Genomic DNA, 12,894 nt, shown 5'->3' on the forward strand with positions numbered 1-12,894 from the left:
GTCAAGAGTCATACAACCAAAAGGAACATAATAGCACAAAGACAAAAAAGGAAAAACTGTAAAAGTAATTAGAAAAATGCACAACTTTAGCACCTAGAATCTATAACTCGAGACCATCTTGCATTATTTGTGAATTATACTTTGAATATTTATTTATTAGGACTTGGTACTTTCCGATGAGCATTTTGAGAAAAAAGGAAGAGACGCTCTATGACAAAACCCTTGCCATCAATCTTTTGCTCAGACACAGAGCAGCCAAGGGAAATAATTATTAAGTTTGCAATGCTTCTAATTGCTTACAAATTTGAATTACTTTCAGGTGAATTTAAAGATGTAATTTTCGAAGCAAAGACTGTGAAAATCTATGAAAAAAAGAAGCCCAAACTGAATGAATCTATTTTTTTATAGAAAGAAATAATAAATTTATACACTTCATTATGTATAAGCGACTAAAAAATGTCGCGTTTGAAGTTTCAGTGGTTGCACATGTGTCTATCATGCAAAATGTTAACATTATTACCCAAAATCAATAATTGTACTAAACAAATTTTGTTTTTAATTAGGAAGATATAAGTAGGATACACAAAGAACAAACTAGTTTACGGAAGGTAATTTAACTAAATAACTGTATAAGATGTGCAAAATGTACCTGTAGAAAAACTCCTACTAATTTTTACGGTGATGTTGTTTACCGAGCCCGTAAATGTAGATACGATCCGGTAGACTGGTCGATCCTTTAATACACTTATTTCAAAAGGATACCAATTTAACACTGTAATTAGATCTTTGAATATTGTTTTATTGGTATAAATATTGATGTTGTTAACAAACAAAAATAAAACCCAACTAAATATTACTGCTATACATATTTGTACATTCACGGTCCTAAATTCTGTTGATATCTATATTTTGGCATTGCAGAAGGTAATTCTTTTTTTTTTACTGTTAATGACGTCTTTGCCCTAAATCCATTAGACATTCGATGTGCACTGATTGATATGTTAGTCTTAGATACATGATTTTTTTTAGTTGTTATTGGTTTTGAGCTTGCTTATACAACTCTCTGCGAGTACTCTCAGATATATACTTAGTGTCTTTTGTGTTTTTGTTACTTGTTATTGCTTTGTATTGATCGAATGATTTAAACCTTTTTCAAATGATTTTTATAGTGTGTTCTTATGTTGTGCTATTCCATCACTGTCCCAGATTAGGAGGAAGGTTTGGTGCCAGTAAACATGTTTAACCCGCCACATTCTATGGAGCCTGTATTTCAGTGGATGTCGTTATTTGCTGGTTATCATATTTAATTTTCGTTTATTGTTTGGTAAATAAAGCAGGCTGTTAGTTTTCTCGTTTGTAAGTTCGGGACCTTTTATAGCTTGTTATGCGGTATGGGATTTGCTGAATTGTTGAAGGCCGTACGGTGGCCTATAGTTGCTAACTTCTATGGCATTTGGTCTCGGTTGGAGAGTTGTCTGATTTGGTCATCATACCCATTTTCTTATTTGATGAAATCCTTAAGTTTTAATTTATAATGTGTCAAGACGTTTTATAAATAATTTTTTTGCAGATATCTAGTGCTACTCAACTCCAAACGACGTATGCATGATTCTTGAACACGAACTCATTTTTCTAGTTTTCGTTCGCAAGAAATTGTTCTTTCAACAAGGAAACAATTTTTGCTTTATGAGCGACGCCTTTAAGCGCAATTTGACGAAAAAATGAAAATAATCTTCTCTTTGCACGAATATATTTGAGATCTGGTATTGCACAGTACTTTTCTAACGGACCGTGTGGACCATGACGAGGTTCAAAAAGAGGAATATTTCAAAATTATGAAAACACAAACTTTGTTCAATGATCTAAATTATCTGGGTTTGACTACAGGAGTTGAAAGCTTAGTGTTTCTACAAACTAGATGTATCGACTGATTATTGCAATGCATGTTACAATTATATTCAGTCATGTGGAGAGTATAATGATCACTAGTTTTGAAGTTGTGTGATGCTTTGTGATTGATTTTATTACAATTATGCCAATCTTTTAGTTTTTACCTTTCAATTTATTTCACATCATCAATTTCATAACCATGAAAGTTATAAGCAATGCGGGAATTTCAGTTTTTAAGCAAAATCTGAAATAGAATTGATATTGTGCCAACTTATCTTTAGAATGGTGGTACTTTACATCATAATAAACGCATTCAGAAGAGACCCGGGTACACTTTGCATTATTGACATTGGTATATTTGACAGTTTCAATAGTGTTGTTTTCAATATATTTTTATTTTACTTGGTTTTACTTGGTTTGTATACTTGTAATTATTTGTATTTGTTATGTGTTTCGGTACCATATATTCTCAAAAAATGGGGGAAGTTGCAAAATTTTAAATACGTGATCTACCGTGTTAATTAAAACGGTGTTGTCATGTTAAGTTTTTACACTCTTGATACATTTTACGGTCAAATTCATTTCATTGAGCAAAAAAAAAAGGTTTCAAAGCTTGCGGCTTATCTATAATTACAAAATGCTGTGAAATGTCATCTACATTCACGTATTACCAAGTTTATTTTGTCATTTCGTATGTTAGTTTCTCACGGCAGACGTCGGTACTGCCTTAAAACATTGAAAACGATGAAACATTTCGATGGAATAGTGGCTTCGATATATTAGACTGTCAACAGGTTATCTTAAGTCCATTAAAACAAGTGTAATATCAGTGTGACAATCCCATGTTATAGTCTAATAAAAGGCAGAAACAATTGCATTAATTCAGTCGTATACATGCCTTGGGAAATTCTGAAAATTGTTTTGCCATCTACATCGGTTCTAATTTGATTTTGTAAAACTGATTAAGTACCAGAAAAAAGGACTACACCACTTGTTTATCGGTTATTGTACAATACTGTCAAGGAGAAAACACGATTTTATTTGGTGTGTGCTGTTTATATATTGAATTTATAGTTCTTTTTTACTACTATTCGTAATTTAATGACAGAACAAGCTATAACTGGTATTTAATTAAGTCTGTGTTTGATTTACATGCTTATCCAAACCTTGATGACATGCTCTAAATCAAAACTCAAGGATTTATGATGTCGATCGTGTGATTGTGTACCTTTCAACAACATGAATACCAATACTCATTTTTCAGCGGTTGACAATTCAATATAAAATATTGTAAAGAAGATTCTAAAAGAATATTCAAACTTATTAGTCGAAGATTAACTGACAACTCCATGGCAAGCAAAAACGACGAAAAGACAAACAATAGTCTACAAAAAACAAAGAAAACTAAAGACTGAGCAAAACGAACCCTTCCAAAAAATCGGGGGAAGTTTCAGGTGCTCTTTTGGTTTTTGAACATTGGATATGTACATTATTGCCGATGAACTTTTTATTTGAAATCTTTCTGGTAGAAATATCAAACTGGTTCAAATACAAAGTGTTTCTTTCGCTTTGTATACAATTATGCCGTGTTCTAATTAAAAAAAACAAGGGCACATATACGCGATGATGATGTCATAAGTTGAATTAAGCTTACAACCTCAGTTGTAAGTGGAACGAGGCTGAGTGTTTAAATAAATATTTTGCGGGTGTTGCTCGCTATGAAATTCAACGGAGTCTGACTGTTAATCCTATGGGAGAAAGGGAATCATCTTAAAATTCAATTACCAATTATAGTTAATGGTGAACTTTTTTAATGCATAAAAAAACAATTATCAGAGATCGTATGGATTAAAAGCAATATTGTATAACACAATGTTAAAAAAAAGTGAATATCCAAATTTCAATTAATTTTGTTCAATGATCTGTAAACTTCAATGGACTAAAATTATCCACTAGGTAACATGTCCTATCTATAGATCATATGTGTACAACAGGTTAGTCCCTTCTTCTCTTTGCTTTAAGTGTTCTTTCAGGAATTGCTAGAGTAGACAGTGTAAACATCAGAGTGCAAAAGAAGTTTAAAAAAAAACATAGAAAGCGTCAATCGGAATGACGGACAAGACAATAGTCAAAAAAAAAAAAGCAACACAGAATAAAAGATTTTGCAAACATATCCAAACTAAAAAATAGTTTTAATATCCATGCAATAATTCAAATAGATCTATGGAAATTTAAAGCATATTTTATTTCAATGTACAAAAATATAAGAACTACTATTCTTGCAGAACTTGACAACCTTTATTCAGAATTGATGTTTTAATCAAAAAGAGCTATTAATTTAGTTTTTACGTTACATTTCACTGTTGGGTTATTTTAAACTTGGTCAATGTACAGTTTTGAAAAAAATCTTACACCTGAAACTTTAAATTCCATATATTATAGAACGATTCTTGTATTTCAAATATCAAATGGGTATCAAATTTAAAACTCAAATCAATATTGCCACATTGTCTATTACGTTTTATTTTAACCAAGCATTTCAGAAGCAACAGCTGCTATTGAATATTCTTGTCCAAGTATTTTGAACTGGCTGGAAGATGAATTTCCTGTATTTTTTGTTCATTGTCATAATTTCCCTCTGCTATTCATATGGAGAAAACAGTTGGTCAGGGTAAGATAACTTCGTATACGAAAAGTTACAATTACACGCATAAAAAAAATCAGAAGTCAAAAACTGAAAAGTTTAATTTCTCCCCTTTTTTCGCTGACATATTTTTATTCTAAAAAATAGATCAGTCACAATCAGATAGTTTAGTAATTAATTAAAAAATTAGCAGTGTATGCTTTAAATCTGCACAGAATAAATATGTTTGTTAATTATGTTTAAGCAATGTATGTGCAAGAAGGATATTAAAATACAGAACCAGCTATTACTGCAGCTGTAAAAGATTATGGTGGTAAGAATGATAATATTAGTTTTAATGATGAAACAAACGACCAAAATTGTTGTCAAATTCATTACTTATAACCGACATTCGATTGATTCATGTTGTATTAACCGTCTACTGACGACACTGAATTACAGGCTACTGACTTAATTGGGACAGGCACATACATATTGTGGCGGGGTTAAATATGTTAACATGCGCCCACACCCTAACCTGGGACAGTGGTAGAACAGCACTATATTGGATGACGTACGGTGGTCTATAATTGCTTACATACACTTCATTTGAACTCTGGTGGATAGTTACCTCATTGGCAATCATACCACATCTCCATATTTTCATCCTGGTCTCAGTATGATCAAACATTTTATTATCCAAAGATATCTTCGGGTATTAAATAATCATTTCTATGCAAAAACAGTTGTTTTACCTTAAGGATTGCGAATGACATACTTTTATTAAAAAACTCCTTCAGAAAAACAATGAAGGATAAATTTCATTATAATTCACATACATAAAAGTGTTAAAAAGAGGAAATACGGTCTCAAAATTTTGAAATGTGCATTTTGTCGTTTGTGAATATGTAACCGGATTCTAAACATTTAGTTTGCTTGAGGAGGATACATGCATATCAGGATATTCTAACGTCGTCAACGCACTATGTTTCGCTACATGCTGTCAGAGGTTGATTGCGAATCCGACTACTAGTATTTATTCTCATATGTTTGTCTGTTTGTTCCGGGACTTATATTTCAACTGATACCTTCAAATTAAATTCATTCAAATGGCTATGGGTGAATCTAAATATGAATTATGCAACATCATTTTATAGTACCTCACTTATCTGCCTTCCCGCCATTCTTTGGACTATTTTAGCGACGAAAGCAATTCATAGAGGACTAAAACTATGAAATCATATCCAAAAGATGTTCATTATTTACCATCTTGTTTATTTTGCAAATGTAAAGTGTTTGTTCGTTACATAATATATGGTCATACTTTTACAAAATTCAGTATCAGCAGAGTTCACGTTTAGCATGTTTAGTATTAGTCATTCTGTCCTATTTGATTGCGTATTTTATGATCCAAAAATTTCCATTGTCAAATACGATTTTTAAAGTGTTTATTATAATCATATTGTTGTGTTGTTGGAAGACTTCTAGAATTAACAATGTATTTTACTGTCTCCAATGTAAACATAAGATATCGTATGATTGTCAATGAGACAACTATAAACCAGAGTCTAAATGACGTTGATGTACATGTAAGCAACTGTGGGTCACCGAACAACCTTCAATAATGCGCAAAACCAAAACCGTATAGTCAGCAATAAAACTGGCCCCGACCACAATTGAAACGAGAAAATCTGAGGTCTGATTTATAATTAAAAAATTAAGGAAAAACAAATACGACAGACAGCAATCAACGACAACCACTAAGTTACAGGTTTCTGACTTAGGAACGGCACATACAGAATGTGTCGGTAAAATATTTGAAACTGCTAAACCTTCCGTCTAACATTTGACAGTGGCGTAACATCACAACATACGAAAAAATTGTAGATATCAGTTGGAAATGGCTTAACTCGTCAGATTGACACGAATCACATAAAAAACAACCGTAACATATAGAAAAATGACACAAACGCCGATCTTAGATATCTTAATATAAGACGTCAAAACAGTCTGAAAACAGGATGACCTTGTGCAATGCCAAAATTTAAGGACATAGTATGGTTATGACAGTATGTAGGACAATAAGTTGTCATAACTGTTTAGTAATGCATATTTAGTTATGACCATATACATATACATGTTAATAACAGTAAAAACAATATTCAATGAAATTACTACAGTGTTTAACTGACAACCTTTAAGAATAATTTTACGTTGATAAAACCTTAATTTTCGGGTCTATAAACAACATCACCGTTAAAATCAGATAGGAAATCCCGTTTGTAATAAGAATTCTACAGGTACAGCAAAACTTCCAAACCGAATCTTAGTAACTTTGAAAGAATTTGTTAAAACTTATTTGTGGTAACGATATCCTCGACTTAATAACTTACCAGTTCTGTAAAGAGTTCGTGCATTGAAATCTAAAACGTCACTAGTAAAGACACGGACATAGGGAACAAATTGGGAAATATACACACTGCAATAAAAAATTTAAGAAACACCGTCGTCCAAATAAGGATAACAATTAAAAATAGAGAACAACGAATATCGTCTTGTGTCGTAAAGTTTGTATAGATTTTCCAGTGTGAGACTGAAATATCCAAATCTAAAAAATAGGACAATTATGCTATTTATTTTAGATTTATTTGGTTAATTTCCGAAGGAAAATTTAAGAATTCTTGATTTCAAAGATTTACCAGTAAAAGATACGGTTGTGGTAGCATAATGTGTAGGAGTATATATAGATAAAAGGAGATGTTGGTAATACGCAATGAGACAGCAATCCAAGGAAGCAAACAAGACATATAGAGGGCAACATAAAATGTCTATACAATATGTTCAGCTCTAAATTGTCCTGCGTCTATAACAGCTGTGAATAAATTTGACAGAAATGATCAAGAGATCTGCCATTAAAACTTAATACTCCAAATAGCAACATTGTACAATGCCAAAAACAAACATTATTTTTTGTATCCCTTCATTCTAAAAATAGGCGAATCGATGTTTATCCCACAAAGAATGAGATGTAGTGATTGAACCATTCTTGCCAGTGGAATCATCTTTCTGCAACACATCTGTATATTTGTGATTCTATTACTCTAGCCGATGTGGAATAAAAAAATACACAGAAATACGCTCAGTAAAACTCAGTTTACAAATCCGTAATCCAAATCCGATGCTATAATAGGTGACATAAGAAACTAAGAAAAATGACAATGATCAACATAAATTGTTAATTTATTCTCGTTCTGGTTATGCCCCAAAAAAAAGGTGTCACCAGACGTAAAGCAATCAACAATTAATCAATCTAACCCAGCTGTGAAAATATTTCAATAAGGAAAATAAAATCTGAGACTTCACTGCAAACACGCGCATACCTAACCAACTAAAATATATACACTCCGTAAGAAGGAGCCACTGGCACATCACCACCAGGGAAAGGAGTATTAACAATGGGGAAAGAAAAGTCGTATCATCTAACAGAGATTTTGGTATGGATATTTTCATTTGAAATTTTAATATCATTCTTATTCTAGTTTACATTCACTCAATAACTCTTTAACAACATGATTATTGGCTCAGTAAGAACTGTATGAGAGCATTATATTGTTTGATAGGTGTTGTGGGCGGAGTGCAAGAAATACTCCATACTACTCTTCAGAAATGGCATGTTGCCCTGGTTGGATGCATACTGGTGATAAAAATTGTTCTACAGGTAAGAATTATCGGGTCGAGCTTTGTCTTAATTTGATGCAGACCCAATTGATTTTACATCCATTTTTTTCTTGTTGTATCTTGTCATGTGTTTCAACTTATCAGACAGTCTTTTAACATTAAAATTAATGTTAACCGTTAAATATGTAATAATTCATGTTTATTTATTCATTCATTTGTCAATGTTTTTATTGATTCATTTATCATTTTGATTGACATGCATCCCATTTTAAGTTTTTTTCCATTCACGGATTCGACTAACAATGCGTCCCGCGTAATGTTTAAGTGTATTTTGATTCTAATTTACCTTTAAAAAATGGACACGATCAGTTTAGTCAACCGAATTTTTCATTCGCAGTTTTTCTCCTTTAGAGGCCAACATTTTTCCTAAATTAAACTTCGTTTTTACGAAATTGCAGTCGCATATGCATTAATGTATTCCAATAAATGTGACTTATTTAAAAACTTTCATGGTTTCATATTACGATACATAAAAAGGGAAAGCAGGAATTGCCCAAAAATACCTCACAGTACAACAGACTACATCAACACCTGACTTCTCCGAAAAACCAACCATACAAACAACAATGAACACAACTGACATACAGATACAAATGTAGGGTTATTCTTCTGTCATTAGACCACAGGAAGGTATGATAAGGGTTCATTTTTGGCTCTTTGAAATCGATAATTACAGATCCTTCAGATGTTCATAAGATATTAGTCCGCCAGATATCACTACTAGTATTCATATTTTCAAAATCTTCTTTTACATATTTACTTAAGGGCTACACACGTTTTGCATTTAATGCAAAACAGCAAAACTACAAAAAATCCTTACTATGAGAAATTGTCCTTTAAACAAGAGCCACGACCTTCCTTAAAATCTATTTTGCTACAAGATATAAAAGATGTTAATGTTAATAGCATGTTTTTTTTGTTTTTTTTGGGGGGGAGGGGGGGTAAGCCTTTCGCCTTGGCTCATATCTAAAATGTCCAATATTGTCTACATATAAGAAAGAAGCAAAATAACAAAAATACCAAACTCCAAGGAAAATTCAAAATGGAAAGTCCCTTATCAAATGGCAAAATCAAAAGCTTAAGCACATCAAACGAATGGAAAACAATTGTCATATTCCTGACTTGGTACGTAGAAAATGGTGGATTAAACCTGGTTTTATAGCTACCTATACCTCTCACTTGTATGACAGTCGCATAAAAGTCAGAAACTGTCAATTATGTTCTTTTAAGACATATTAAATCATTCATTGAGTATAGCTATTGTTGAGAGAAGTAAACAAAACACAACAGAAGGTTTATCCCAAGAAAAGACTAGCGAGGAAGCAACAACTATGTTCACTGAGACAACGATGGATGTCAAAACAAATGATGATATGACAACAATATCCCCTATGACTACATCAGCAAATACCAAACAGACGACACAACCACGACTTGAAGGAAATGATGGTATGATTTTTCATTATACTAATTTTTTTTCTGTATTTTTTAGCTTATAAAATTGAGAATGGAAATGGGGAATATGTCAAAGAGACAACAACCCGACCAAAGAGCAGATAACAGCCAAAGACCACTAATGGGTCTTCAACGCAGCGAGAAAATCCCGCACCCGGAGGTGGTCCTGAGCTGGCCCCTAAATAAAAATGTGTACTAGTTCAGTGAAATAGACGTCATACTAATGCCCAAAACATATAAATGAACAACAATTAAAAAACATACAAGACTTACAAAGACCAGAGGCTCCTGACTTGGGACAGGCGCAAAAATGCGGCGGGGTTAAACATGTTTTGTGAGATCTCAACCCTCCCCTATACCTCTAGCCAATATAGAATAAAGAAACACACAGCAATACACACAGTAAAACTCAGTTTAAAAGAAGTCTGAGTCCGATGTCAGAATAGGTAACAAAAAAAACTAAGCAAAATGACAATGATACATAAATTAACAAAGGACTACTAGCAGTTACTGACATGCCAGCTCCAGACCTCAATTAAACTGATTGAAAGATTATGTCTTCATCATATGAAAATCAAGCACAATCCCTCCCGTTAGGGGTTTAGTATCATACCATCATAAAATATATGAGAAGAACATAACCCGTATCATGCCAACAACTGGTTTTAGAATAAATGTGTTTATTTCCGATGCAAAGACCCTATGAGTGAATCAATATTAATACCAAAATATGCAATCCTTAATGACCTGACAACAGTATCGTAACTATATCCCTTTCGAATAAGTCTATTTAAAGGTTTGGTTAGCTTTTGAGGTGAATGCCGACATTTTTGTGCTTTGTAAAGAATATTACCATAAAAGATTGGATGTGAAATACCTAAACGTATAAGATGTCTGCATGTTGATTTATATTTACGAATGATTTCCTTGTACCGATGATAAAATTTAGTAAATGTTTTGACAAGTTTGTGATATCGAAAACCCTGATGGTGTAATAATTTTTCAGTAATACAGAGATTTCTTTCGTTAAAATCAAATACGTTGTTACATACACGAGCGAATCGAACAAGTTGAGATATATAAACACCCTAAAAATGGATAATTAACAATAGGAAATGAAAAATCATCTCTTTTATCATAAATTTTGGTATTAATCTTCCCGTTAAAGATATAACTTTTTCATTTGCTCTAAGAGACAAAACATGTATTTTCTACCACTTTAAAGTCTTCTCCTTTATATAGTTCAACAGTTTCAATCTTTTTAATTAATACAAATGAAACAGAAAATGCAAAGTTGTGTTCATATACCATAGTATATATAAAATGGTTGGAAAAAAATTTCAAAGCCATAAAAAATATTTTGAATTCCTGCAATTTCATTTATTTTGCTAAGACTTTTCACAAAAAAACGCAAAAGTGGTAAGAGATTCTAGGATTTTTTTTATAAATAAATGGCCTTATGTAACGAGTAGGTCAACGTGTTCAAGATAAATAGAAAAAATGGTATACAAGTAACTAAAAAAAGGGGGATACGGAAAATAAACTATCTCCCTAGATATACCTTTAGCTCTGGACAAGACATCCACAGAGATGGGCTGGTGTTTACATCTTCAGAGCTATGATTCTAATATTTGGGAAATCAAAAGAAATTTAAAAATTACAAAGCATATAAAACAAAAGTCTTGATGGAACAGCACAGTTAGGGCAATACGTTGAAAGTGAAAGGTCAAACGGTAAAATTACAGCCATATCAATGGAAATGGGTTAAAATGTTGTTTTTATAGATTTATAAGATAATGCGTACACTTCATATCATGACAGTGCATCGTAAGCCTATTTGTCTGGCTGAAAGTCACTTGTATATTTGAATATAGTTATTTGTTATAATCCAGGTTGCACTTTAATATTAAAATATGCATTCATTCATATCAAATCATTCATTGATTATAGCTATTAATGAGAGAATCACACAAAGCAAAATGGAAATGTTATCCCAAGAAATTACTACCAAGCTTATGACCAGTGAGGAAGCAACAACTATGTTCACTGAGACAACGATGGATGGCAAAACAAATGATGATATGACAACAACACCCCCTATGACTACATCAACGAATTACAAACAGACGAAACAACCACCACTTGATGGAAACGGAAGTATGATTCAAGGCTTTCATTACTCTAATGTCTTTTCTGTTCTTTTTTAGTTTATAACTCTTTTGTTTGCCCAAAGAGAACAAGACATATATTTTACCAACTTATAAAGTTTTCTACTTTACATAATTTAACAGTTTAAATAATTATACAAATAAAACAGAACATGCAAGTTGTGGAGGTATACCATTAGATGTAAATAGTGACAATTAAACATTATTATATAATTTCATATATGTTCAGAAAAATAAAAAATTGAAAGAAAGTTTTCGGGGTTGTAGGTCATGTTTGCTTATACGAAGCTTTTAAAGCCTTTAACAATGTCAGAATACAAACAAGCATATAAATAATTGATGCCTCATCCAATTTCTTAGGTTTTACCTGAAAAAAATTATTTTAACTTCCTAGATAAATAAATCGTTTCGATTTGTTTATGAACTTTGATATTGAACCGATATAAGACTTGTTGTGTGAATGTCAAAGAGACAAGTATCCACCAAAGACCATATGACGATGATATAAACAAACAATAGGAACCTTACGGCCTTCAACAATGAGCAATCCGTATATAGAGCTTGTTCGTTACAATTATAATATCATCCTTGCGATATACGCATATTAAAAAGAAATGGGTTTTCTTAGATTTCATCTACAATTATTTCAATCGGTGACAGTTAATTGTCAGAAGTATGAGAATGCTGAATGTTACAGATAAATGTAATATAAAATCAAGAAATATAAGAGGAACGAAACAAACAAAAGATACAGCTATGTGTAATTTTTAATCATGGAAACGAGTGTGACGAAACAAAATGTATTACAAACACGTGTATATCCTTTTCTTTACATAGAATCTGAGTTTGATTGCCCAGAGGAGTTTGGATATTTTCCTGATAGTACTGACTGTAACAAATTCTTCGTATGCACCTGGAAAGACGGATTTGCAGTTGACTGCCCACCAGGAACTCACTGGAATCAGACCATTACAACTTGTGACATGGGAGAAGATTGTTAACAATAAAACTTATACAGTA

The 12,894-nt window shown here is 32.2% G+C and overlaps 1 protein-coding gene across 1 annotated transcript; it reads left to right on the forward strand.

The window, feature by feature from the left end:
• Window positions 1-4,410: 4,410 nt before the first annotated feature.
• LOC127728412 (uncharacterized) lies at window positions 4,411-12,894 on the forward strand. The gene is made up of 6 exons (XM_052235777.1): window positions 4,411-4,561; window positions 4,779-4,847; window positions 8,134-8,231; window positions 9,509-9,700; window positions 11,657-11,863; window positions 12,712-12,894. The coding sequence occupies exons 1-6, from the start codon at window positions 4,488-4,490 to the stop codon at window positions 12,873-12,875; spliced, it is 804 nt and encodes a 267-aa protein (XP_052091737.1). The 5' UTR covers window positions 4,411-4,487; the 3' UTR covers window positions 12,876-12,894.

The sequence above is a fragment of the Mytilus californianus genome, unplaced genomic scaffold (genome assembly GCF_021869535.1).
Source record: "Mytilus californianus isolate M0D057914Y unplaced genomic scaffold, xbMytCali1.0.p SCAF_2, whole genome shotgun sequence".
NCBI lineage: Eukaryota > Metazoa > Mollusca > Bivalvia > Mytilida > Mytilidae > Mytilus > Mytilus californianus.

Bases quoted from the DNA above. Each gene is read 5' to 3' on its own strand.
- LOC127728412 (XM_052235777.1), top strand. From the start codon at position 4,488: ATGAATTTCCTGTATTTTTTGTTCATTGTCATAATTTCCCTCTGCTAT. The intron at 4,848-8,133 runs GTAAGAATGATA...ATTGTTTGATAG, and splicing joins AGCTGTAAAAGATTATGGTG to GTGTTGTGGGCGGAGTGCAA. The intron at 11,864-12,711 runs GTATGATTCAAG...TTCTTTACATAG, and splicing joins ACCACTTGATGGAAACGGAA to AATCTGAGTTTGATTGCCCA.